Source organism: Antrostomus carolinensis, unplaced genomic scaffold (assembly GCF_000700745.2).
Source record: "Antrostomus carolinensis isolate BGI_N321 unplaced genomic scaffold, ASM70074v2 scaffold8096, whole genome shotgun sequence".
NCBI classification, from domain to species: Eukaryota; Metazoa; Chordata; class Aves; order Caprimulgiformes; family Caprimulgidae; genus Antrostomus; species Antrostomus carolinensis.
This window is the reverse complement of record NW_010323879.1, coordinates 55,285-83,171: the sequence shown is the minus strand read 5'-3', so window position 1 is coordinate 83,171 and position 27,887 is coordinate 55,285. Positions and strand designations below refer to the sequence as shown.

At 41.2% G+C, this 27,887-nt stretch overlaps 1 protein-coding gene across 1 annotated transcript in view; it reads left to right on the top strand.

The window, feature by feature from the left end:
* The first annotated feature begins 437 nt into the window (after positions 1-437).
* Positions 438-27,887, top strand: part of LOC104527104 (POC1 centriolar protein homolog A-like) — a 39,234-nt gene continuing 11,784 nt past the window's right edge. Inside the window, exons 1-4 of the mRNA XM_010170725.2 lie at positions 438-510; positions 2,953-3,086; positions 13,260-13,328; positions 14,101-14,199. Of these exons, the coding sequence (XP_010169027.2) occupies positions 438-510; positions 2,953-3,086; positions 13,260-13,328; positions 14,101-14,199 (375 nt within the window). The remainder of the gene's footprint in view (positions 511-2,952; positions 3,087-13,259; positions 13,329-14,100; positions 14,200-27,887) is intronic.

The following is a 27,887-nucleotide window of genomic DNA, read 5'->3' as shown; positions in this document are numbered from 1 at the left end:
TCTCCCATGTGAAGCTGCCATTTCAGTCCCACTAGAGGGCAACTGTTCCCTCAGTACGTGCTTGTGCTGCTTGATTTCAAGGGAATCCATTTTAAAGATTGACTCGCTTGAAGGAGGGAATAGATTAAGTAGCCCTGCTGCAGATTCTTCTGTGTTAAAGGTGAGTTGCTTTCCAACACTGATCAGTGTTTTAGCAGCGTTGCTCTTGCTGCCAGGACTTGTTCCAGCTGTGACACATATAAATGAAAGTTGGAAGTAGAGCACAAAACTGCAAAACCTTTTCTATGATACATGTGGGGTTTTTTAGCAGAGTAAAGTGTTCTGAGACAGCCTTCTCTACAGTAACATACAAACCCATAACAAACTGGGCAAATTTGTGCTTGAGCCTTTCATTCTTCATGTCCAAAAACCTTCTGAAAACTTCTTGGCGTAAAACAATGTTGATTGTACTACTAATAACTTTTGAGATCACGACTGCTTTGAAGGGAAAGTCTATGGAGAAGGAAGGAGGTAAGGCAGGAATGGAGAGGGTGAGAAGGCAAGGCAGAAAGGGAGCTCCAGCACTGAGAATGCAGATCTTAAGTCCTAAGACTCTAATCCTGGGTCTGGTCGTGTTTACTGTACAGGAGAAGAGACAGATGCTTTATTGAATCCTCTCCTTGGTGTTAACTTTTTTGTATAGCAAATCATCCCCCTACAAAAAAGGCCAATGATTATGGCCTGACATTTTTCCTGTGCCAAGATGTGTGTGGAGCACCTGTTGCAGGTCTATGGAAACAGCTCTAACCTTTTTTTTTCTTTTTTGTTTTTATTTTTAAAGAGAGCAATTGGTACTTTTATACAGTTCAGATGGGACTGGATGGTGGTTATCTGTTCACTAGGGACTGTGGCTGTGTCCAGTCTGTCCTAATTTATCTTCTGGTTACATTCACCAGCTACATAAAAGTAGCACTACCAGACTTGGGACAGTTAGGTTCAGTCACTCTGTAGGTTGACATGACTCAATTTTGGTAATTAACCCCCCTTAAGTGGCTATTATTTTTGTAGGGCTTGGCTGGTGGAAGGGTGGGCTTGTAGCAACCAGTCAGTGGGAGATGCCATCTTGCGCTGCAGTGGATTTATTGTTTACAACGTGAAATAAAGTCAGGTTGCAGGACGTGTTGGCAAGTTTTTGGGGGGGTGTTGTGAATGGTCTTGTGGGAGGTATGAGCTGGTTTGGCAGGAGAGAGATGAAGTTTTCTCTGAGCTTCCAACAGCCAAGAACTCCTTGGCGCAGTAGGTGCGACCGCTTACACAGCCGCAGTCTGTGATTTCTTTCCATTTTGAAAAGAGCTGGGTTTTTTTTGAAACTGGAAATACTTTATTTGCTACCTGGAACTTGGAGAATAACTTCATCTATTTCTGGTGTGATTTCTTTCAGGACTTGCCTTAGTTGATGAAGTATGTTTGCCTTTATCTGAATATAAGCAGTAATGAGGTGACAAATACTGCAAATCACTCAGAATAAAATTTTCAAAGGAGAAATCTATTTAGTACTTTTTCAGGAGAAAAAACTCCATGCAGGCTTTCTCCTTTAGAACTTAGTGTAATACAGGGCGGAGGGGGATAGAGGAAGATGTAGCTGTGTGATAGAGGCAGTATTCACCAACGAGAATAACTGTTTAGAAGTTACCTGTGTTGAGTTCAGGCTTTCTTCTGATTTTTAATAGTCCAGGTAAAGAGGAGTTATGTTATCAGAACTTTAGCTGAGGTATCTGGTGTTTCTGCAACTTTAAGAAGTAGATGCATTCTGTTTACAGCTGAGCAAGGCTATTTCAGGTTTCTGCTTCAAATCTGTATCTGCAAAAGATTAGTATTTGGTTCTAGTGTCTTTAAAATCATATTTTGAGTAATTTTTTAACATGCAGTTTGGATTTTAAGTGTGCAGTAGACTCTTAAGGGAATATAAACTTAGTTGTGGGGGATGTACTAGTAGTAGTAGATGTGAGATATCAGAACATTTGGAGGGCACATAGTATAACTAAAAATAATTGGATAGTTAAAACTCTTCAAGCATAGTCTGAATATTCTGTAATGTCACATACACTCAGAAAGCTGTGCATATGTAAAGTACTGCATGTTCTCATAAATAAATATGTTCAATAGCCTGTTTTGTAAAAGTTTGGGAAGGAGGAAAAAAAAAAAGCCCTGCATTGGGTAAATGTTTCATGTTACAGTGAACTTGGAAGTATAGTTTGACTTTTTTCCTAGAGTATTTTCTTCAACTCTTTTCAGAACAACTCTTCGACTTCACTGTCATGCAGGAAGGATTGCTTTGTTGGAAGTTCATACTCTTGATAGTTTGTCTGTTCATACTTGTTTTAAATTTTTGGTGAGGTAAATTGGATGTTTGAAGGAAAGATGCTTATACTGGACCTTTTTCAAGTTGTTGGTTCTTCTTTCCTATTTCCTCTTAAACCCAGTCTTGGTCAGAGCCAGATAGTAAACTTGTGCTATGCCAACTTTGAGTTCATCTGTCATCATAATTTTGGTCTTCTTAGTGTTCCAGCATATATATTTTATTCTAGAATCACTTGGGAGTGAGAACAGCAGCTCCACACTAGTAAAATATGTCAATGTCCAGCTCTCTCCCAGACTCATTTAGCTCACTTACTCATACAGTTGTATTTTGGAGCCATGCTGGAAGGTTTTGTAGCCTTCAATCTCCCAGAATAATTGGCAAAGCTTCCTTTTTCCTTTCAATAAAGTAGTGCCTATTTTTATAAGAATTGAATACTGCCCTTGTTCTCCAGTGCTTTGAAGAGTTTTTGTGGAATGTTCCCCCCATGATAATTTTCCTGTTAAACTTTATAACAGAAAATTGAAATGTGCTTGTACTTTATTTTATGCTGTTGCCTTGGACTCATGTAAACTGGTCTCGGTGATTATTATGTACGTTTTTTCCATCTTTAGTGCACAGTGCTGTGGTAAACAGTCTTTCCTTTCACCCCTCTGGAAACTATCTGGTTACTGCTTCCAATGACTCAACTCTTAAAATTCTGGACTTGCTAGAAGGAAGACTTCTGTATACTCTTCATGGTCACCAGGTGAGACAGCCTTTTCTACAGTAACATACAAACCCATAACAAACTGGGCAAATTTGTGCTTGAGCCTTTCATTCTTCATGGCCAAAAACCTTCTGAAAACTTCCTGGCATAAAACAATGTTGATTGTACTACTAATAACTTTTGAGATCACGACTGCTTTGAAGGGAAAGTCTATGGAGAAGGAAGGAGGTAAGGCAGGAATGGAGAGGGTGAGAAGGTAAGGCAGGAAGGGAGCTCCAGCACTGAGATGCAAATCTTAAGTCCTAAGACTCTAATCCTGCGTCTGTCGTGCACTCTCTGTACTGCAGCTCTGATTGTCTCCCTCTCTAGAGTGGTACAAATAACACTTGGCCCCCTGACACAGGTGTTGTGAAGATAAATGTTAGTCACCTGACAGGAGACTTAAGGGCAGTAATGGTGAAATGGAGGAAATATATTTTGGAGTGGGATTTGGGAACATGTTTCAATTTTGTTGATGGACTGAATTAAGTAATTGAAGGTGATAAATGCTGCTGGTTGGTTAAGTTTAACTGATTGTGCTGTTAGTATAATGCTGCTGGATGTGTTGCTTGTAAGGTTAATTATATGAATGCTTGGAGCTCTCTTTTTAAATGTTAAATGAAAATAGATAGACTAATTTCATTGTCCATGCTGAGTGGGGCTCAAAGGCATGAAAAAGCAAACCTACTTTAAAGGTTCCCTTTCTAAAGGGACAAATAGAACAGAAATTCTTAACCCACTTATATCTGTTAAAATCAGGGCTGGGTCTTAAAGCATCAAAACTGGCTGGGGAAAAATCACAGCCTGAAGCTGTTGAGGGTGCTGGAGATGGTTCTGGGCAATAATGGTAGCTGTGTAGCTGCAAAACTGCTAATTCTGTCTTCTTGTGGCTTTGTTTAGTGACTGCCTTGCCTGATGTCTAAAAAGGTCAAGCTTGTTCTGTAACTTCTCTTATACTATGTGCTAATTAACTTTTCTCCTTTTTTTTGTACTATTAATGGAAAAATGGGATAACCTCATGCTTAAAGCTCTACTTCCCAGGAAGATCTGATTAAAACTGATCAAAGGGTTCAAATGCTGAAAAGAATGAGGGAAGGATAATAAATGGTGGCTATCTTAACACATAAACATCAACTGCATAAAACTTCCTTACTTTGAAAACTGGACTAAGTGAATACTCCTATTGGATAGGGCTGCAAAGCTTCAGACTGTTGTCCTGATCTTGTTTTCATGTTTATCTTTTGTGTTAACTGGCCAAGTGTGTGCTTAAGAAGTAGCTTTCTGGAAAAGGGTAAGTGTGGAGGGACAGTAGATCTTCGCAGCTCTCATCCTTGCCTCAGGAAGGAATGTCTCTGGGTATTGTTCAGTGGGAGGCTGAACTTGCTTTCCATTTCCCTTCCTTCTGAACTGTAGGCTGCTCCTTGACGAGTGCAGTGGCACAAAAAAGTTTTGCTTTGAATGAGAGTCCAAAACTGATGATGGTGATGGAGATCTTCAGAACTAGACAATAAGTAGACGACAATAAGTAGACGACAATAAGTAGGCTGATGCTGTACTTAACTCAGGGCCTCTGTGAAACAGTTGGTTTGTGAGTGTTCTGTTCAGAACCAGAGTTAAAGCTGCGTGTTATTTCCACCCTCCACTGTTTCAGATCAGTTAGATGTCTGTCGCTCTTCCTTGGGCATTTAACTGATACTGGAAATGCTTTGACACTGGCACAGCTGGAGGATAGTTGCCATTGTGGGATTGCACCTCCTTTGGTTTGAAAGCAAGTAGAAGTACAGAAGTAGTTGTTAGTGCTTCTGGTCTTTAAGGGTATTGCACTGAGACAGGCATTCGCTCTGCTGGCGTGTGCTGTGTTGTGTTGAGAGGTTTACCAGATACCTTGCTTTTTTACTAGAAGTGCTTCACTCACAGTAAGCAACCAGTAGTGACAACAGGCTCTGCTTTCATCAGAAGCTTCTGGGGTGGATTCCTGCACTTGCTGCTTCTTTAGCCTGCTGTGCTTGTAGATAAACCCAGACTACTTAATACTGAGAGCTTTTTTTTTTCCCCCCCCTCCAGTTTCACTGTGATTTTTGACAATATTTCCAAGTGGCTAAAAATTAAATAGGTGTGCATTTTTTTTGGTCATTCAGTAGATGTGCCTTTTTAAGCGATGGCTGTAGGTTAGTCACCACATGAACAGCCTAATCTGAAGACATTCTTGAGTTGTGACTTTCTGTGGGTGAATATGCTGGTTGAGACTTTGTTCTTACTCTTGACAGCTGACTGCTGTTATGTTGTTCTGGGAAGGCTGCATGCGAGTGGACACTTGAAATATAAAAAAACCCCAACTGTACAGTCCTTTAGACACACATTGACGCAACTGCTGGAGTGCCAGGAATTTGTTAGCAGCTGATTAGCTGTAGTTTACATAGGGAGGATTGCCAAGTTTACATTGCTGTCTTTAATTGTCATGTAGCTGGCCCTCTTGTAGCAGGAGGATCGTTAGAGACAGGAGTTTGCAGCTTGGAGCTGACATCTTGCAGCTGCAAAATATCATTCTGTATTGTGCTGCATATTTTAGTTCTGGAGTGCTTCAAGCTGTGAAGTACTCTTGCTTAATTCCATACAGATGAGACACCGGGTTGGTATGTAGGTCCACCTCTGGTACTGAATCATGGTCCAGGAACAGAATGTTTTGGGAGCTGTAAGTCACCTCAGGAGGGTTGCTGGAGGAGAGCAGGTATGTACACAGAGCCTGTCTGCCCTTTGGGGCAGTTTGATTAGAGCATTTCCAGACTGGCTTCCTTAGTGGAGTGGAAGTTCTCAGTAAATATTTAGAAAACATCTGCATGGTTATGTTTGTAAATAGGAAGACAGAAGATGCAAAGTTACATTTCTCCAAGCATCCTTGACTTGAATCATGAAGTAGCTACGTTCCACCTACCTGGGTGGCGTAAGTGCTCTCTGCTTTGCTGGCTGACTAGAGAGCAAGATCTTCTGAGCAGGTGCACAAGCAACAACTGTCCTTCTTCACTGTCTGCTGGCAGCTCTACCCAGGTGGCATTAAACATCCATGCAGACCTAGCTGGCTTTAAAGGGTGTGAGGACATCTCAGAGCTGCACAGAACGGGATCAGCAAAGGGGAGGGGGTGTGTGCAAACAACAAACAATTGATTTTAGATCAACATTTCCGAACATGAAAAGGAAATGTGAGTGCTCTGTTCTTCCCTTGTCTGGTGGTGGTTTTGGGTTGGTTGTTTTTTTTAAACTGAAGCTTTCAGGAGTTAAAAAGCTACTGAAGTTTCAATTATAACACACCAGTGTAAGTTTTCCCTGTGTTAGCTGTAGCCCTTACTCCCTAGTGAAGGAAGGTACAGGCGTGACAGTCTTGCTGTGTACTGATACAGGAGTTTTTCAAAGCTCAGTGGACTAAGAATCCTTGTGACTTCTTGTCAGAGGTATTCTGCTTGAAATCATCCCTCGTTGCCATTGGCTTCTGTCCCACGTTTTTCTCCTTGCTTTTCTTTCACTCCCCCTTTTTCTCCTTTGTGTTAACACCCCCATTGTGCAGTTTCTAGGAATCTGCCCTTTTTTGTTTAAACACTTTTCTTGTCCTTACTGTTAGAGATGTGGATTCTTTCTACAGCCCCTATCGCTTTCCACTCCATCCCTGCTAAAGGACAACACTCAGCTCTGTCTTGTACCTCTTGATTTGCCAGTGTGCAGTGCCTGACACCTTTTCCTCTCTCCACATCATCTTTGGGGTATCTGTGTTGTTTGTAAAAAGACAACAAATATCCACAGTTTTAATAGCTTCCTCTTTTTCCCAGCTCTTGCCTCTTTCTAAGACTTGGAATCTTCTGTGTGATGCTTCTTCTGCAGGATACATGCTGCATCCTGTACCCGATTGTGAAACAGGTGTGTGTAACTGTCTCCTGTCTTACCCCTTGTATTTCTCCCCGCCTCTTTCTTCTACAATGTATCCTGCTGTTGTCTTTCACCTTTTTGGGATGAGATGGAATAGCTCTGTGTTTCCTCGCTGTAAGTTTGTAATTGATCCTGAGATACAGGCTCAGTGCTTCTGCCTTACCAAAAGGTTTGTTAATTTGAATTGGTCTTCGCTGAACTCGCTTCACTGCTTCATCTGCTGCTGAAATCAAGTGATAGGTGAAAGGCATGACATCAGCATCTTGTCTCAGGTACTCTATGTTCCTTGGCACTCAAATGCATTTATCAAGCTTCTTACTTGCTCTTGGTGTTTTTGCTAATTATCTTGATCACTTATTTTTTGCATCTTTTGCTCCTCTACCCTCTCTTATTTCAATGTCCATCTGTCCAAGTGTGACTTGTCCTCTTCTGTGCCATGAAGCAGTTGAAAGCACTGTGAACAGTGGCAATGACTGCTCTGTTTATTATTATTTCTTTTATGCCTTGAACTGATGATCCCAGCGTGCTTGTTGCTGCCTCTGATTTTCTTCTCAGACCTCATCACCACTTGTCTCCTTTTTCTCTCTGCACTTGTTAATTCCAGGAGAGTTTGACTGAAGGTACTGGTTCATATCTTCCCACTTCTACATCGCCTCTTGAGAGCAGTGGAAAGGGAAGATCTCCTTTAATTCAACTATTCACATCCTATAGATAAGCCTTGTTCCAGCTCTTGGCACCTCCCTTGCTCTCTTATCTGGCTCTTTTCTGGTATGCATTAGTTTCTTCCAGGATTAAAAAAAATAAATAATAAATAGTAATAAAAAAATCTACTGGCATCCCTGCCCTCACTTGTCTCTCCAGCTACCTTTCTCTCTGCATTTCCCTTCATTGTGCAGACTGTGCATCATTAAACTACTTTCCTCTGGTTTATTCCTGGACCCTCTCCAGTCTGGCTCTTGTTTCTTCTCTTACACTGAAGCCAAAATGTTAGCTCTGTTCCTAGCTGAAGCTCTCAAGTCTGGCCTCTCTTGACTTGAATTGACTGCTGGGGTTGGCCCTGCTGTTCCTGAAATTGTGTGCTTCTGTCCTCCAACAGTTCTGTGGGACAGGAAATAGTGTTCAAGAGGCATTTTCTGATTGTCCACTTATTATTTATAGATGATACATGTTCATCTGCTGTCTGCATGCAGGTATGACTGCTTGCTCCAGGCATATTTCCTTTGCTGCAAACTAAACTCTTGACCTTTCTTTTAAATATTTATTTCAGAGAGATCTATTTTTAGCTCTACCTCTGAAAGCTTTGTGTTTAGGGATGCTATTCCTGTTGTCTCTTGTCATCCCTGTGTCAGTTGTTACTGATGCTATTAGCATCCTGCCAGTCACTCATTGAGTGTTGTAATCTGTATCCTGGCTTCAGATCCCATCTCTCTAGGTGATGAGTGTGTTCAAGCCATTCAGAATAGCTCTGAACATCTTTTTTGAAGGCCACACTTAATGTTTTGTGTGATTTGTGGATTGCTAGGGCAGTAAAGGCCTTGTGATCACTAGCTGCCTTGTGTAGGAGGTGGGTGGTATCTCTGGCAGGTAGTCTGCACATAAATCAGGCTGTGTGTCATGCTGTGCTTCACCCTTCTTACCTGTGTATGCAGCTAGAAGTGGGATGTCACCTGGTGTTTCAGCTACCATGGCATGGCTATCCGACCGTGCCCGATCCCTGTTCACTGGGAATGCTGTTGCAGAGGGCTTGGTTTGATCCTGTTCCCATACCTTCTGTCTGGCTTCCTCTTTTTGTTTCCAGTTTCTTTGCTGCATCCAGTGTGTGAGCAATTTGTCATTTTCAAGACTCCCCGGGGCTTATCTCTGCCCTGCCTGGTCCTCTTCTTTCACTAGAGGAGATGAGTTGAATGTTGATTAGTACCAATGTTCTTCCCACTGAGCATTTCTAGTGCATGACTCTTTACCCTTTTCTGTACTTTCCCCTTAAACTTTCTGCAGCTCTCTCCCAGTATCACCAAAACTGTTGTTAGAATTTCAAACTTTGTTATGCACAAAAGCTCTACAGTCCTCCTTGTTGGCCTGTTGAGGATTAAACTGAAATGTTCCTTACTGCTGACTTGGTGTATCTCTTTGTCCAATCCCTTCTTTCTGCAGCTTGCCCTTTAATCTAAGGCAAGAAGCAGTAGGAATTTGGGGACTGGTGCTAGCAGCTTGTGTGCAGCAACTATCACAGTGAGGATTCAGAACTAGAGCTTCTCAACCCTCAGGAAATATTAATAGAAGGGTATTTGTGTCTTGCTACAGAAAGAGGAATAAAGTGGTCCTTTAGAAGGCTGCTGCATCACACATGTTCTAGTTGCGTGGGAAATAAGCTTAAAATTCTCCCTACAACTTGTATAAGAAGAATATAGAACTGCTGCTTTTTGACACTTCTAATGCAAGCAGTGAGTTTAAAGGGGAAAAAAAAACATCTGAAGGAAGGTTTAAATTCTTCAGCCTCTGACCATGTACCTGTTGTCCTGCAGCAGAAACTTGTTGGATCTCTGCCCTGCTTAACTGGAACAAATGGGAGTTAGGCAGTGTCTAGTCACTGGCATGTGTAACTTCTTATTTTTGTTCTGTGTGTTTATATTAAATTGTGAGGGTATTTGGCAAACTGTTATTTGTATGTTGCTATAGCAAACCTGTTGTATCCGGAAACATGCTGTAAGTGTATGTAGCAAAAATACTTTTCACCTAATTTATGTGAACAAATCTGTAGAGGATGTTGTGTCTATAGACTTGTTTGTTCCTCTTCTTTCAATTTATAAAGGCACATTCAGTCTTTGATATCAGTTTCTATTTTGGGAGGAATATGTTCTGTTGAATGTCCCTTTTTTTTTTACCCCCCCCAGAAAGCCGTGACTTCAGAGTCAGTTTATTGCCTGTTTTGATGTGATTTGTATTGTGCTAAATTTTGTCTAAATACACTGAAATATTTAGATTGATAAAAATAATTTTGTGAAACATTGCTCCTCTTCAGCATTCCTCACTTGTGCTTGTTCCTGAACATTTTGTCTTAACCAGTGGCTTGAACATTCATTTTTTTTCTGTTCTCCCCACCCTGACTGGTTTCTTACAGTCAGAGTGCAGCTTCTGTGTCCTCAGCTCTGTTATCTTTGACCAGTATTCACCACTCTGCATTTTCTGGCTATGTACTTGTTTCTGCCCTTTTTTATTGCTTATTTATCTTTTACTTCTGCATTTTCTTCACTGAGTCTCCATTCCTGACAGTGTGGCCAGAACTGAACTGCTGGGGAAAGTGGGTGGGAGTAGAAGGCAGAAGCATGCTTTGTCTCAGCTGATTGATGGTGGTGTCTTTGGTTTGAAATATCCGAGCTATTTAATGCTGTGTTAGTTGAACAACCTTAGTCACGCTAATGACAGCACATGAATTTTGAAATTGCTGCTACTAAATCAATTCTGGCAAGATCTCTCGAGTGAGTTCTTGCTATTAGAAGGCCTCAAAACCTTTTGAAATCACTGCAGGTGAGCTGATAATATGGGAACATCCTTGATGTGTTTTAAGGAAGCTAAAACTCTTCACCCTGGGAGTGACCAGATCAAGGCTCTGGTTTTGCTGGTGTAACCTTGTACCAGCGTATGTGAAAGCATGCAGGACTGTGGGACATGGGTTGCAGTGAGAGTTGGGTGTTTATCCAGATGCCATCTTTGGGTATTTGTCTTCCTTCAGGATTTATAAGAAGTTAACTGTTACAAAGTAGGAGAGAAAGAAGGGAAACCAGAAGCAAACTAGATGTGAGATTTCCATGCAATGCCTGTTGGGAAGATGTGAACTCTTGATAGAATAGTCCATCCTTGCAACTTGGTACAGGGTGAGGAGACGCCTCTTAACTGCCTTCTGAGATACATGAGCTTACATCTGCTTCGGTCAGAAGCTCCCTATTTGTGTGGTAGGGTTTTGTGGTGGTTGTATTGTGGCTTTTCTGGTTGTTTGGTTTTTGTGAGGTTTTTCTGTTGCTGGTTGGTTGTGGTGGGGTTTTTTTGTTGTTGTTTGTCTGTTTCAGCCTGTCCCAAGTTCAACTTGCTTTCCCAGCAAACTTGGCCATAGGCAGCCCCTGGAAGTGCTTGTTCCTGCCTCTGCTCACTTCAGCTTGGGGAAAATCTTAGGCTTAGGATAGTCTGCAAAGTAACATGTTCAGTAGCTGACATAAAACTTAACAATCTGTGTCCTCAGCTGTTTATTCTGAGCAGGGCAGTTTGTATCTTGTACCTGTGCTCAAACACATGTAATGATTTCCCAGCCCTGTTTAATTGCACCTGCCTCATCTTTCCCATGTGCCTCCTCCTGTGTGCTTTCTGAAAGCTTAAAAAGGTATTAAAGTCGGCGTGTGGTGTGAAACGCTGCTTGAAAGCCAGGCTCTGTTCTTCAGTTACAGCTAACACAAACCTGCATGGATCATCAGCCTCTACCTTAAAAATGGCAGACGATGGTGGTGTGAGGAGTGCCTGCCTGCTGCTTGCAATCCTCCATGCTGCTGCAGGTGCCTGCTTGGTTTGAAGCCTCTGTTGCTGCTTGGCTGCATGCTCCACACGTATAAGGAGATATGAAGCACTGTCACTGTTTTGCTTTTGATAGCTTTGGATGTCCCCCCTGTGTTTTCTTTGTCCTGCTGGTTGGTATCCAAAGAGAGTAACTGCCCCCTGCAAAGCTCTGCCGTGTTCTGTAGTACTGTTAAGTAGAAGCTCATGTACAAATACAGCACATTCTGCTGATGCTGCTCTGTCTGCCATTCAGTGACCTGTTCCTTCCAGTGTTCCTCAAGTAGCTTTGGCTTTTTCTCCCTCTTGTTCTGAAAACAGTGGTCTTGTACTTTGTGGACTTCTTGACTGCCAAGTCTGAAATAAAATGAGTAATTGACTTCTGCTATGAATACTGAATCTCACATACTCAGATATTCTGCTTGTACAGATTCCTTGACCTGAAATGGTTCAAACCTTGGCCAAATCAATTGATGTAAATTGATAGGCTTGGTTGATAGCTGGTCAGGCTTATTTTGAAGTTATGTCATGGTGGAGAGTGCAAGAGCTTTAAGCCTGCAGTGAGTAGTTTGCATGGAATATCCTAGAAATATATAGAAGAGCATGCGATGACTGTATATTTAAAAAAAAACCAAAACCAACAACAACCAAACAAAAAACCAAACAACAAACAAACCACAAACAGAACCCCACAAACAAACCAACAAAAAACCCCACAAAACCAAAACAACCCACCATCTATTCCTTTGTGGGAGAACTGATTCTTTCACTTCTTGCCTATAGCCCTACCTGTTGACTGTTTCATTACCAGTCGTGTATTTTATGCTGTCCCTTAGTGACAGTTGTTGCATTTTCAAAGAAAGGCTGTTGGGAAGTCACGTGGAGGAAAGATACTGTTTCCATGGTGAATCTGGCGCACCCAGTTGTCCATAAAATACGTTGTCTTGTGGTGTCAGTCTTGAAGATTTTTGGGTAATGCTTGAAGTTTTGGCCCCTGGAGTTCCATAATTATGTGAAAATCTTGGCTGAATGCATTGTCCTTTCATGGTTCTAGTATTCATGGTGTGAGGAGGAGCTTGGGAAGTGTAAATTCTGAAGGCTTGACAGTTGGCATCTGAAAGGTAGATTCATCACCCTTCAAATTTGTCTTAAAAAACCTTGTATTTTTATAGGACATGGCTTATGATTTGTGAATGTGAGGGTCTTTCACTTCTAACAGTCTTTCTCAATATGCCATTTGATGCTGCTCTGTGTGTCTCTGTGTTTAAACCTCCTTTTCCACTTCAGACCTTTCCATCAGGTGGTTAACTGAAGGCTGCATTTAACAAACCTCAGCAGTGTCACTGCTTTCAATAGATGAACAGTTTTAGGTATTTGTAATTCTAAAAGGAAGTGAGAATGATTGAGAGGGAAGAAAGAAAAGCCTGAAGCTGTGAAACCTGGTTTGTTCCTGTCTGTCTTAATGCCATGGATATTGACAAACAGATATCTTAAACTGGGGGCAAAAATGTGGGAAATGGTCAGTAAGCGTCATTGTGCTTAGCATGTTAATTGTGGCCCACTTACCTGACAGATAAGAGCCTTTTAAATTTTGCCTTTATATTGCTGATGTCAAATGGGAAATATGTTTTAAAGCTGTAATGAATGGAGCTTTACAATGCTTTGTTTTCTTTCACTTTTTTTTTTTTTTTTAAACCTATCTTCTAAATCTGTTTGCAGGGACCAGCCACCTGTGTAGCCTTTTCAAGAGCTGGAGACTTTTTTGCTTCTGGAGGCTCTGATGAACAGGTACGTGGCTAGTTTGGTTTCATAGTTTTGTGTGTTGTTACTGTTTTCTAGGCATTTTCCTGCTTTCAAAGAGAAAACAAATATGAAAAATAGTGAGAGATACTAAACATAGACTTTTCTTAGCAAGGAAGCACTTCAGCTGGATTATCTGGGAATGGGTATGTACACCTTTTTTAGACTTTTGGAGCCACTGCTAAGGATTTTACTGCATAGATTTGCTTTTGGTATGTTGAAGTGGTTTATGTGTTAGAGGCCTCTTTTCTCTTCTGCAATAAATATTGCATTATGGAGAGAAGATGCCTCTAAGTGGGATTTAAGTTTAGTGTTTAGCTGACAAACGGTCTCTAAATCTCTAATGCTGTTCTCAAAGTACTAATTCTCCTTTTCCTGTGAATGAATATCATGATAAACCATGACTAGTTGTTTGGGGTGTGGCTGCTAAGTACTATAATGCTAAGCATGGTATTTTAATATATTTCTGGTTATAATGGTGTATTCTGCATGTTGCTTTGAAGTTCTCTAAGTAGCTCTAGTTTCATGATGTTCCTGACCCAAAGAATGTTGGAAGAGGTCAGTTCCCCATTGAGAACTCAGCTATGCTATGTCTGTATTCAGTAGCATGTTTATAAATAACATCCTTAATTTAATAGATTTTAGCTTTCTTAAATAAGCTTTTGGGTGCATATGCTGACTCTTCTCTAATGTGTTGACAAAATTGACCTTTAAGCAAACGTAGATGGAAAATTTTAGTAGAGATAACTTTCTTCTGCAGGTGATGGTGTGGAAGACTAACTTTGATGCAGGAGATTATGGTGATGTACTGAAAACACAGAAGTCTGGCACTAGTGTGGATGGGACCCATCATACTCTGGTAGGTCAGCATACAGAAATGGCAGAGACTTCCTCTCCAGTATACTTTCTGCAGCTTGAGAGCATGTAGCTCTTTCAGGCAGTTGAACTGCAGAGCCATCTTTCCTTAGTATTTATATGACCTGCAGGATGTCTGTTTTTAACCAATCTAGCATTGTTTTGTTTAACTGTTTTGTTTTGTTTAACTTCCTTTATAGGAAAAAGATGTATAATGATTTTAAAAGGGAAATAAATCTAGTGCATGTACATGTGCATTTTTTATTAACAGCCTGTGTTTAAGAATGTGTGGTAGGCTTGGATGATAGTCCACAAAAAATGCACAGACGTGAGTACCAGCTGAAGTCAGTTTTGCTAGCTGATATAAATCCTTTAGGCTGGTGTCAGTGCTGGAAATGGGTATTGGTCATGATATCTTTTCACTGACAGTGAGTGAAGATGAAAGAAATGTCTGTGCATAGACCTCACACCTGAGAAATAAATGACATATTGTACTGGAGCTTTTTTCCTAAATACTTGGAGACATCAGTTCCTGTTTGTTGCCTGAACCATGTGTTAAGAGACATCTGAGTTCTGACTGTATCTAATGGGTAAATCCACCAAATGAATAATTCAGTGTGCACTGATCTAAATGTGGTACTGATGTTGGATGTCATGGGAGTAACCCTTTAAAGTTCCTGCCCAGAAAAGTTTTGCACCTGGTGATGCTTCACTTAAATTTCTATATTTTATCTTGTCAATCTTTGGATAATTTTTAATACATTTGAGGATCTCTACAGGATTCTGAAATATGTCATTACTGTGTCTGATTTTGGTCCATCTTGTTCAACATGAACTGTAAACTAAAAAGCAGTTTGTGAACCAGGGGGTTTATGTGTGTGTGGCACTGCCTCAGTTGAAAGGTAAGCTGGTAGCTGACTTCTGTTGCTCTGTGGCGATGTCTTTCATCTTATCAGCTTAGATCTTCTTTACTGAGCTACTGAGCTTCTGTTCTCTATCAAACATAGCGGTGTTTTTATTTAATATGATTTCAGTCCATTACTGGAGATGTTGGAATAGCTGTAGTATTTTGTGATGGACAAGAACAGAGTCTAACTTGCTAACAGTCTAACAGCTCTAAACCTGATGCCTTACCCTGTGGAGTGCTCTGTAAAGAAGGCAGACACAACCAGAGGATGTTGGTGCTGGATGAGTGGGAGAGGATGGCAGGAAGCAATAGAAGGAGGGAGGAGGGGAAAGTGTTTATTGATACTCGTCTGGTTTTGAATAAAACAGACTTCTTCCTTTTCCTCCTCTCCTATGTGCTAACTCTAAAGTTATGCAGGCTATGAAGCCAGCAGTCCAATGACCTCTTTGTTTATTAGCCTATTGAACTGGACTAACTTTGAACTCTATCTGCTTTAATTTAAAATATTGTGTAGCATAATTCTGGTCTGAAATACAACAGAGACAAAGAAAGCCTTTATGGGAAGAAGCACTGTTTTCAGTTTGTAACATTCCAAGGAATGGATTATATAGTGTAGACAAGGTGTCTGCTAATAGATCATGGTGAGTTTACCTCATGTGTACTGCTGGTATTACCACAGTAGTAATTTAAGGATAGGAAAGAAACACCTGAGCTCTTCTAAAACATATTTCTTTGTTACAGAACCTCTTAAGCTATACATTGAAGGTAACTACTGAGCAAAACTCTTGAACAATGACTAACAACCCTGAGCATCTGTCCCTCCAACAAAACTCTTCCCCTGTGGAAAAGGAGGGCTTACCTGGCAAAACATCTAATAGATGCTGCTGGGACCAGCTGTTTGTGTACTCCTGACAGAAACATCCATATCATGTGGTGGTGGTTGATAAGGGGTTGCTCTACTCCTGCTCTGAGCCTGTGGGTGACAGGGTGCTGCAAATTCCTTGAGCTGTAATGTGTTGGTTTGGACCAGGTGCTGTGTTTTTTACAGAGGGCAAAGTGAATCCATGCTGAGTCATGGAAGAGGCATACTTTGGTCTGGAAACCTAAGTTACTTCAAAGGAGTATTTTGAATTGCCACCCAAATGCAACTTTTGGCTTGGGCACGCAGCATGGGAGCTGCTGATCCCAGCAGGACTAACTGAATATAAAAGGTGTTGGGAAGGGACTGTGTTGTATGCAACTTAACAGAAGATCAAACTGAGTGATAGTCAGTAGAACTCTTCCTGTTTATTCCTTGGGCAAATGTGGTGTTATCTGTTGGTGTGAAGAACACAAATGATGCTTTCACTAGATCTGCCAGATTAGCTATGAGCATGAATAGAGCCTTGTAAGTTGAACCTTTGAATGCCTTCAACAGTAAAATTATCCCTGGTTAAAAAGCAGGGGTGAAGGTTGTTACAGTGGAGAGCTTGGGTGCTGGCTCAGCTAGGTCTGTTGATGAAGTTCAACAATGTTCAACTCTTTTATACAGTTAAGAACATTGTTTTGCCTTGAAAATGTGATGCAGCTCTGTCCTGCTATGAAAGAGTGGAGTTTCAGTTTTTGTCTTGTGTCACAGTCTGATTGGTGCTGCCAAAGCCAATATAGTCTAAATTTTTTGGAGGTATCAGCCATATCCTGGCTGCCTGTTAGAAGGACAATCGTGTAGGATGCCTAGAGTCTGTACCTGATCTCTGCTAAGAGCTCACTGCACTGACTGAGAATGGAAATGCAAAATATGCCTAGTGCTCAGTATCCTTGTGTATTAGGTTATTAGGGATGCAACACTTTAACAATTATAACTGCCTTAATATTGAAGTCAGAAGGGGAAGAATAACCAATGTAGTCTGAGAGCCTGTTTTGAATACCATAGGTTAGGTTGAAATTTAGAATTGATATGAAATGTTCTTTACTGTTAAAAAGAAGCTGGTGTCTCTGAAAATGCCTTGGTTTGCTGTTTTAAGGAAATCTGAGCTCCTTAATAACTTGTCCATTCATGGCATTCTTTCAAGTTAATTTCATTACTTTTGTCTTCTAGAAATGTATTATACTGGGTTCTTCAAGAGTACTGTCACCACTAGAACTTGCTGCAAGACTTGTATTTCACTGTATATTCAGTTCCTTCTTGTTTTGAGCAAAATGTTTGCTTTTTAATAATGAATTACTTATTTTAGTGAATTTTGTAAAATCATTTATTTTTCCCATCAAATTCAGTCTTGTAGCTGCCATTTGTGGCTCTTGATTTCATGCTGAGCTCACCTTTTCCTTCAATGAAAAGTGAAGCTGCTTCATCCTTTTCTATTGCTGTGTCAGTGGCCCAGGATTCTGCTTCTTGAATAAAACTGAGATTTCACAGACTTTTTGAGATGTAACTACATTTAACACAGGTGTATAGGTTGTTACTTGGTTTTGATGCTCCTAAAACACATGAACATTATTCTTGACACAGCTTGAGTCTGTTTTCACCCTTTACTGAAGTCAGAGAGTATTTTTCCAAGGAAAGCTTTATACTCTCATGTGTAGCTGTATGATTTTTTTTCCTAAAGTGTTGTGGAAGGACAAATACTAATCGTAGCATTGGCTGGGTAAAAATGCTCAGTTTAGTACCCAGTTTCTCATGGGGAGAGTCAGACTAACATGCAAGTGCTAGGGAAGAATAACTGAACACGGACATCAAAACTATTTTGTCATCTAGATAAATAGGAAGAAAAAAAGAATCCTAAATAACCTGTGGGATAAGAGGCATGAAACACCGTCTCCAGGTTGATGAGCTTGAGTACGAACTTGCTCAAACAATTTTCACTTCCATAGGCAGAGAGGGACTGGAGCTTTTAGAAGGTGCTGGTTTCTCAGGCAGTTGGTTAAGTTCATTATGAATCAGGGTATTGGGCTTGTTTGCCACACCAGGCATGAACTTCAAAGTTGCTCTGCCCACCTGCTTGTATTTTCTGTAAATATATGAGGCTTGGGAGATGCAGCTTGCTTTGAAAGTAAAATGCTCTGTGCAAGAACTAGCGCAAACGAAAGAGACACCCGTGAAGAGCAGGAATTGCAGCCATGACTATGGTGTAAAAGCGTGGACGTGAAAGTTAGTCTCTGTTAGCGTAGATGCGAGACTCTAAATGTTGAATCGGAATTACAGGAGCTCTGAAATAAATGCTTACTCTGAAATAAGGTTAACAACTGTTGCTACTAAGTATTGCATGATTGCCTTGGAGATAAGTTAAGGGCAAGCACTCGTGATGCGTGCTGTATGAAGCTGATGGAAAGAAATGAAGTCTTGTGTCTTGATCTTATAAGCATTTGTGTTGCTTTGATCTAGAATCTAAGAAGTAAGAGTAAATTCATGCTTTAAGCTGCAATATTGAATAGTGAGGACCCTAGATTTTGCATGTGACTTCATAAATATGGCTGTTATGCTTGTCCTGGGGTCAGTAACTGTGAGCATAAGGGTCTATCTGTGTGAAGATCTGTGTAGGATCAGATCAAAGGACATGTTCACAGATCTGACGTGCTGTGAAAGCATTCATCATACAATTTGCTCTTTACAGAGAGGGCAGATAATTTGTTTTATTTTGGGTGTTTGGTGGTTTTCTCCCAAATACAAGGAAAGCTTCATACATGTGGTTACAGCTGACGTGAGTGTACGAGAACACTTGTTTCATTATGTGAGAGATTTGCTGCTATTGTTGACTAATTCCAAGAAGACTATGTATGGTCAAGTGTTGTGAGCAAATGCTGAACAGTTGATGTCACATAGGCAGTTAGAAAGTGCTTGGGAGTTTAGATAAACTTGTACACTGAAAGTTATGATAAAAACATGGTAGCATAAGCTAAGTTGGTAAACAGTTTTTATGCAGTATTATGGAAATGAAGCAGTGTTCATTGATATAGAGATTCTTTACTCAAGTTTAAACATAAACCTGTTTTAGGCACGTTGTAACTGTGGAAAATACTACTTTGCAGTGGAGGAGGCTGAAGAGGAAACTTTAGTCTAAGCCTCTACATATTGCTTTCTAAAGAAAAGTGCTTTTAAAAGGTGTTTGTGTTGCAATGGCTCAGAGGCAAAGCTATCTTGAACAGAGGGAGTGGGAGCTTCAGATGTCCAAAGGGCAGTGAAATGCACAGCCTGCAAGGGTCTCCTGTAGTCTGTTTATCTCAAACTAAGGGTATCTTGGTGAGAGAGGTAGTAGGTACAGCAGAAGATAAGCTTACAGGTGATGGGGAAGTGTTTCTCTTGCCACCTGAACTGTGAGTTCTACAGGCATATAACGTAAACATATGCAGCTCAGTTTTCAGCTCCTGGTAGGACTCGGAGAGACCCGCTCATGTGAGGGGATGTGCAGACAGACTCAAAAGCAGGTAATCCCCTGGGAAACATGGGCAGAGATGCAGAGCTGTCCTCTGGCACTCTCTTGCCAAGAAGTCTTTCTGCTCTTTTGAAATTTAAGGGCACAAATGTTTTAAATATCTCTAGCTCCTTTGAAGCTAAATGATACTCAGTTTTGGAGCTACCGAACTTGAAAGCTAATGGCATAGAGACTTCACAAAGTGAAGCTTGGGAAGAGCAGCCCTTCAGTCAAAAGGACTTTTAAACAAGTAGCCTGTGACTCTTCTAATGTGTCTTTCAGGTAACCGACGGGCATTTAGTTCTCTTCTTACACTGCTGGGTTTAAAATTTTCTCCAGACATTGGACTGCACTTATTTCTTCAATGACAGTTTTTCCAAAATAGTTGTTGAATAGGATTGGAGACCAATTCCAAAAACCATAATCTGATCATAAAGTTGTCTGAGGCCTATAACTAATGTTCAGAGCTGACTCCACCTCTCTCCTTTGCCCGTTCTGTTTTGTGTTGGTGACCTCGGGTGCCTCCTGTGCTCAGCCCATGGGCTCTGTGCTGACTGCAGCAGTTCATTCTGTCAGCCACTCATTCCTTGTATAAATAAATTCCTCCTGAGTTACTCATAGGCCAGATGTGCCTTTTCTTTTTTGACCTTTTGGCTTCCACACTGGTAACTATCTCTAATTTTGGCATCTGTTAATACTTTTGTACATTTTTTTTCTTTTTCTTTTTTTTTCTTTTCCTTGCTGTGAAATCCCCTCCTGGGAAGCAGTTTCATTACACAGAGCTGCAACTCTGCCATGGGACGTGAATGTGTGTTGTTGTTTGCACCTCCTCCACCCTCTTCTATTTACTTTTAAGAGTTGTAAGGGAGGAATCCTGTACTCAACGGCAGGGGATCCAACATGAATGTGGTCTGCAAAATGATTACTTTTCCTGATCTGCTTGCCACCTTGTTTTTCTGAGGATGCATTTCTACTCCAGGAAGCCTTAGTCTGGTACAAGATTGTCTTCCTCTTGGAACAGGCAGGTAGATTATTTACTTAAAGGCACAACAGTGTGAATGCTCAAGTTGTTTCCACTGTTCTCTACCCTGCTTGGTTGTCCAAGCAGAAGCTTCATAGGGATGGGCCTGAGTCGTACTACGACTGATCACAGGATGCTCAGGAGCTCTTCCCCACGTCTTTCAGTAGCAGTGCAGTGCCAGATGGTTATTCATAGAGATGGTTAACCTTCACTCTCCTTTCATTGAAGGAAGCCTGCTCATGTAAGCCTGTTGTAATGTGTGACTTTTTTGCAAGGAGACAGAGGTTCAACAGAAACAGAGGAGAAGGCTTCTTTTCTCTCCCTGCTTTGTGATGTGGACAAAGCTGGGTCTCTACCTTGGCCCGTGCCTGGAGAGGCTGTGCTTGTAAACCTTGTGAGAGCCAGAAGGATGTAATTTTCTTTTATCAGTCACATCCCTCTTTTAGCAAGAGCAGCTCGTAGTTCTTTCTGTGCATGAAGTGTGCTCCCATGGTGTCTTCCACTCATCTTGCTGGAACCAGAGATTTGGAACATGATGATCTCTAACCACCAAGAGGTACCAGACATTTAGTTGACTTGTCATGGTGAGCAAGCCTGGCTAGTTGAGAACGTTTGCTTAATCTCTTCCTGCCTGGTTCAGCATCCTCAGACTCTGGGAAAATAATAATTCTTCCCTTGTGGTAGTTTGGTTACTAGGAATTACGGCTAATGTGGGCCAGAAACACACACTGCCCATTCATGTGTAAACACAAATTCTTGTTAACAGAAGAGAGAGGAACTTGGTCTTATGTTGTGTGTTTACAGGCCTGTCTGAGCTCCTTCACCCTGGTACAGAAGACCTGGTTCCTGGCCAGAACACCAGGCAGGAAGGCATCAGTGTTGCATGCAGTGTTCTCTGTTTTATGGGTAGCCTCTGAGGGACTAACCCCTCTATTTTGTTGTTTAAAAGGCTGGATCCAACTGAGCCCTGGAGTCCAGCTCCAGTTCCCTGGTACTGTCTAGCAACACTACAAGGTTTCTTTATATCAAGAAACCCAAGTTTATCTGAGCAGAACTGGATAGCTCTATCAGTTCACTGTGCTCTTCACAGATCCCCACTGCAGATCTCACTGATTTTCTGCATCTTAATTCAGCTGTGAGGCTGCATCAGAGCAAACCAAACTATTTTCTCTCACTCCACTGAATGAGTGTCGACCTCACAAACAGCTACAGCAGAGCTTCTTTCTGGAAGGTATTCCAGAAAGCTTCAGTTAATGGCTAACCATCTCACCTCTGTTTCAGCTTCTTTTGTTGCTGCTGTGCGAAACTGCATTTTTCACAAGCTAATGGGTTTTGCCCCATGTTGTTGGTCTTTCTGTGGAAGCTTTTGGGTTTGCTTTTCTCTGGATCTGGTCAGTGTAAGGAGAGAAGGCTGTGCATTACAGACAAATGAAAGCTTATGTCTTCTCTGATTCTGTGTGTTAACATTTGGTACGCGTTGTTGTAGGCTGTTTATCAGAGTTTTCATATCTTGTCTTGATGAGGGACTTGAGAGGGAGGAAAAGGCAGGGTACAGGCACCCTCAGCGTGGCTCTCCAAGAGGCTCTGAGGGGCTGCACCAGCACCCAGCAGCTTTGCCCGTTAGTGGATGGGAGCAGCCACACTGCTACAACTGTTTTCCCCTGTGTTCTGGTTTGACAAGATTTTTTTGCAGAAGTAAGAGGATCAGCTTTTAACTTCTGTCATCTTACAATGAATAGATTTGTTCTTTAAGGCTCTGGAACAATAAGGCAAGTCATGACAAGTCATTATTGGTCAGAATAAAAATTGCCTTTTAAGTTCAGCATCTCAGGCTAATTAATGTAAATTCACCCACTTAGGTTGCTGCTGTATGTGGCTCGTTCTAGTGCTTGAGTCATAATTCAAAGAGAAGAGACAGAGGCAAGATTTACTTTTTTTTTTTTCCAAGCTGCTATTCTGTGTCAGCTTTGAAATGGAGGAAGATGGCTCAAGCTTTAAAAGTTTCTAAGATCTCAAACTCTTCTGCTAAAAGCCAAACTTCAAGCAAGAGTAATAACAAACGGGCATGTTATATGTGTGTCTGCATATGTTTACATGTGTATATATGCATAACATGCATTATTTATACATCAGTAACATACATAGGCTTGCACATACTATGCAGTTCTAGTAAGTGTGTTATATAGCATATATATATATATATGTCATTAGAAAGAGGCAAATTTTTCTGATGAATAAAATGAGCTGGAAGCTGTTGCTCACACTTCAGGAGATCACTGTGTGCCATGTCTTTCTTGCCTTGGAGACTGCTGCTTTTAGTATAAAAAACTAATACTAAAAGCATTAGTACATCAGTAACATACATAGGCTTATAGTAGCTGAATAACCCAAGGCTGAGGGTAAACACTTTGTTTCAGTGTTTATCTGCTTTTTCTTGGGAGCTTTTCCAGAGAGTGATCTTAAACAGGGCCAGGGAACAGTTATTCAATTCTTGGTGAAATTTCTTACCAATAGTTCTCATATTTATCTTTTTGTTCCTGTAATGGCTTATTTCCACACAAAATAGTTCTTTTGAGATTTTTGGTGCTGTTATTCTCCAGGAGCAGTGTTAGGATAGTCTGTTAAGCATCAGCTGTACAACAGAGCCTAATTATTCCATCCTAAGTTCTGGAGAACCTCTTCATATCTCCCAAGAGAACACTAGGACAGATGGGAGGGGAGAATTGGTTAAGGGAGGTAAAATGCCTAAGAAAAGTAGGAAAAGACGAATCAAAAATGCTGAAGGCTACCCTTAGCTTTTCCTTCTCAATAAATACAGACCTGCTTTATTTCTTTAAACAGCTGATAGTCATTAGGTTTCACCTGTCCATACACTTTTTCACTGGGCTTTCAATGTCTGGCATCACTGTTTCCCACTTTCACTCATCACAGAAATGCCATTTGTGCTTTTGGAAATGTAATATGGGCAAAGCTTTTCCAAAGTTTTGTGGGTTTTTTTTTATCTTTGATGTTTGTAGAGGGCTCTTTAGCTATTTAAAATGTAACTCAAATTGAAAAGGAGCTGATTAGCAGTCAGCTTTTAGCAGTCTGCATAGATGCTTGTTACCTGAAGTTACTTTGAAAACCATGATACTTGTCTCTGTCTTGGTTTAGAAGTGACACTTCTAGAGCATCGAGCTCTAGAGGTTTAGCAGATAACAGACAGTGAACCAGACAAGCCAGGTCACTGACACACGAGAGGGGAACAGCTTTTCCTTCCTGGCAGGCAGGAGCAGGGTGAGGACCTGCTCTTGGCTGGAGGCTGCCAAACAGCATCACTTGCAGAGGTGGGATCCTAGTGTTTCTGTAAGAAAACACGAATTTCAGTCCAAGTGCAGTGTTCTGTGTATGGATGGGCTGGGTTCCTGCGTGTTTGAGTGCTGTAGCTGGCCATCAGCTGTTACCCCTGTTCCTTTCCTTCCTGGCAGCTTGGCCAGCAGAGCTGGGTGGTATGATGCTGCTTCACTTAAATTACACAAACCTTAATCCATCTGTCTGCCAGTGGTTCACTTAGGGTTTGGCACAAGAGTACCTTGGATTTAAAGGGGTTTGAGATGTATCTAGTAACTATTTCTTCTTGGGGTTATCACAGACTTAATATTTATTGGTCTATGGCAAAACATACAGGGCCATTACTGTAGAGATGCCAAGTTTTAATGTTTTAACTTGGTATTTTTAGTAGCACCAATAGAGACAGGAGTTCTGTTAAAATAACTTCTGGCCTCTTGCTTATCTAACCCCAACTTGCCTTTTGGTATGAAGCAAAAATGCAAACAAAAATGAAAGGTAAGTATTATTCTTTTCACCTCCCTTCTCTTTTTCTCCCCTTCTCTCCCAAATCCTCTTCTGTTATCACAGCTCACATCCTGAAATAAGAGGTGAGCAGGGATGAAGTGTCCTATAAATTGTTCCACAAAACTAATTAAGCTTGTATTCTAATTCTAATTGTTACCTATGCTGGTCTGGACAGTAGATGCAGGTAATGGAAGTCTTGAAGAAGGTGATTGCTCCAGAAATTTCATGGGGAGGGGATGCTTTTCCAGTCTAGAGAAATATGCTTGTGCTTGAAGAGCTGTGTTCAGTCAGTGATTATTTTCTACATAGCGGGTAGAAATTAGGTTACCTCTCAGTTTTTAATGAGTCCTCCAATCTAGCATGGTGTACTCCATCTGACCTTCCTGTGGAGCTTACCTTGAAGCTAATGTGCTTCCACTGGATGTCACTGTTGCTCTCTGGGAACACATCTGAAATATTACTTTACCTGTGGTGAAAATGACTCCTCGAAACAGAAGACTTTAAATGATATTTTTCTCTTGTTTGGATTAGTAGAACTGGGGTCTGAACAAACAGTGTCCACCACCTTTAGGAGTTTTCTACTCCTCTGTTATTTCTAGGGGAATTTTTTCAACTAAGATAGTGAATTTAATTGCACTTAGTGAATTCTAATACTTTGAATACATTTGGTGTATGTGTTGCTTAAAGGGAATGCCATCTTTCCAGATACTTGAAAATTAATTCTTGATAATATCATATTATCTCTAAAAAAACCAAAACAAACCAACCAAAAAACACAACACAAACCAACCAAACAAACCCCCAAACAGTAGACACTGTGGAAATTGATTTAAAGGGATTAAAGGTAGAGCTGAACCTACCCCCTTGCACCACTCAGTTCCTCCCTTCCAGTGGAAAGGGTTGAAGAGAAGGGAAAATAAGTATTTCCTCTGGATTGAATGATAAGAATCCTACTTTTTATTAGCAGGTGTAAAATTCAGGCAGGTAGTTATCCTGTCAAAATATATTCTAAATATTGCCATTTAGAAAGCAAAATTGCATTTATTTTTCCTCAGTTGTCCCTTGCAGTTTTACTACAGCTGTACATGTGTCGTGTAGTTAATGCTTGTCCCCCACCCCCTGATCAGCACTATAATAGCTGGCCAGAATGCTGTTTAGCCAGAAGAATTTTCATAAGAGACTCAGTAAGAGACCTCTGGAATGAAGGCTGATTAATTTTCCCCTTCCCCCAAGTAGTTGCACTGTGCTGTCTTTAAGTGGTTGCTATAAATAAATCACTTCTGTTTTCCCTTTGTCACCGAGAGCTGTATTGTATTCTGAAACCGCTCATCTATTCTTCCTTTAATGTTCAGCTGCTGCTCTCTATACTCCCAGTGCTTAATAAGCAGATGTGGTAATAAGATATTTAATGGCAAATACATTTGTTCAGTTGTGCTGAATAAATGGCACACTTGACCTCTGACTAAAATAGATTAAACTCTGCAGTGGTGTCATTCTTTCTGCTGCCTGTCCCCAGGATTCAGCTGGCACTTTACCTTGCAGGTGAATCAGATGGGAGCACAGGTGTGTCTCTCTGTAATAGTGATGCTCATCAGTGATGCTCACGAAGCCAGTGCATATTTCAGGATTCTTTCTGTATTTTTGCAATGTTTTTAAAAAATCTGTTAGAATTTAAATCACTAGTGGCTCGTGTGATACAGATTGCTGTTTGAAGGGTGTCTGTAGTTTGGTCTGTGAGGGTTTTCCTCATCATTCTTATGAAGAGTAGCAGGGATGATTTAATCTTCTTTTACAAAATTTGGAAAAGTTTTAATCTGGGGGTAATTCAGTTCTCCCTCTGGGGAGAGGAAATGGGTGCAGGTTTCCTTTCAAATGTACTGGCCATTAGGGTAACGGTAAGTGTGAGTTGGAGTCTGGCTGTTAAGGGAAAGTTTCCAAACGTTTCCCTCTTTTTGTTAAAATTTAAAGGGCAAAACTTTCCCTGAAGAAGCCCACCATGATTCTTACCACTGTCAAATCTGGAAGCTGTACTAGCATTTCAGTAGAGGTGGCCTCACTGCCTTTATAATGCAGCTGCAACTGGTGTCCCTGCTGTATTTGAACTAAGACAGAAATCTAGGTGGGTGCTTGTGGCAGACAACCTGCCCCTCTGAGCATTTCAGTCTCTTGCCATTTTTTTTTTTTAATGAAGAGTGTGTTTGAGCTCATCAAAATGTTTGCCAGTTTTCTAAAGTTAATGTCAAACAAAATGTCCCAGCATTGACCATGTGAACTCCCAGTTATGTTTTCTTAGCGGACAAAGCTTTCCTCGACTTAAAAAAAAACCCCAACAAAACAAACAAAAAACCCGACCAAAAAACCCCAAACCAACAACAACCTGTTTTTCTCCTTGATGCCATGGTAGGAAGGCCATGGTATTGCTGTTCCCCTCTGTTAGCTGGTAGCAGAGGAACATGCTTTGAGTAGTGTCAATAGGAGCATACCTTCTCGGGCTTCTCGGCTTCGTCAAAAATGTGAGTTGAAATTAGTCCAGTGAATCTGATTTGGATGGATGCAAATGTTCTGCTTTATCCTGTGAAAAGGAAAGTGCTGTGCCTTTGTGAGGTGCAGCAGCATGCATGTCCACCTTGGCCAGGTTGGCCATCAGCTGATCCTTTGCTGATGTCCTCCTGCTGTTTTGTACATCATGGGCTGCATTTACAGCTTGCAGCGTTTCCATGTGTGTCTAGCTGAGAGTTCGCAGGCACTTCCACTGAGCTCCACCTTGTGCTGGACATGCCTGTGTTGGGCAAATCCAGGCTTAACCCTTGTTGGATGCTGTCTATAGGGCCCCTCTTTGAGAGAAGCCTGCTTGGATGGGTCCTGGACTTCAGATTGCCGTTTGATGCCATCAGAGCAGGTGGGATGAGTAAGAAGCTAGAGCAAACTGACTTCAGTTTCTCTGCCTGACTGTGGGCAGTGATTCAAAGTGCTGTCTGTAGGTGTGGGTGTTGGATACTTGTTTTTCACACCTGCTGTGGCAGGGTAGGCTTGGTAGGATCTGCTTGTTCCTAGAACTGAATATTCAAAGACCTTGGTCAGTTGAAAGCCTCCCTTTTAGAAGTCACGTTCCATAACATGTTGATAGTTTGTATTTGCTGGCTGGATGTGTCCCTGTTTCAGACAGATGAACTAACTCAGAACTTCATTGCTGAAGGCACTAGCTACAGGTTATTCTCTTGATGATGATGGGCTGTAAGGAACCCTTCAGCAGCTGTAGTGTTTGAAATGGGGCAGTATGCCATATTGTCATGCTTCTGTTTTTAAATGTAGATATACTTCTGTTCTTGGGAATGGTGCCACCATTCAGAGTGCCTTGAGGAGCCTGCATGGGCTTTGTGGAGGTGGCTTGCTTGGCTTTTCATGGGGGTAATATGTAGCCTCTGAGCTGATGAGCAGAATGTAGGATCTGTGGCAAACAGCTGCTGCTGCCTCTGGCTTCAACTTGGTGTGATGAGGGACCACCTGACCCCTGAAACATCAGGTCTGGGAACATCTATGTG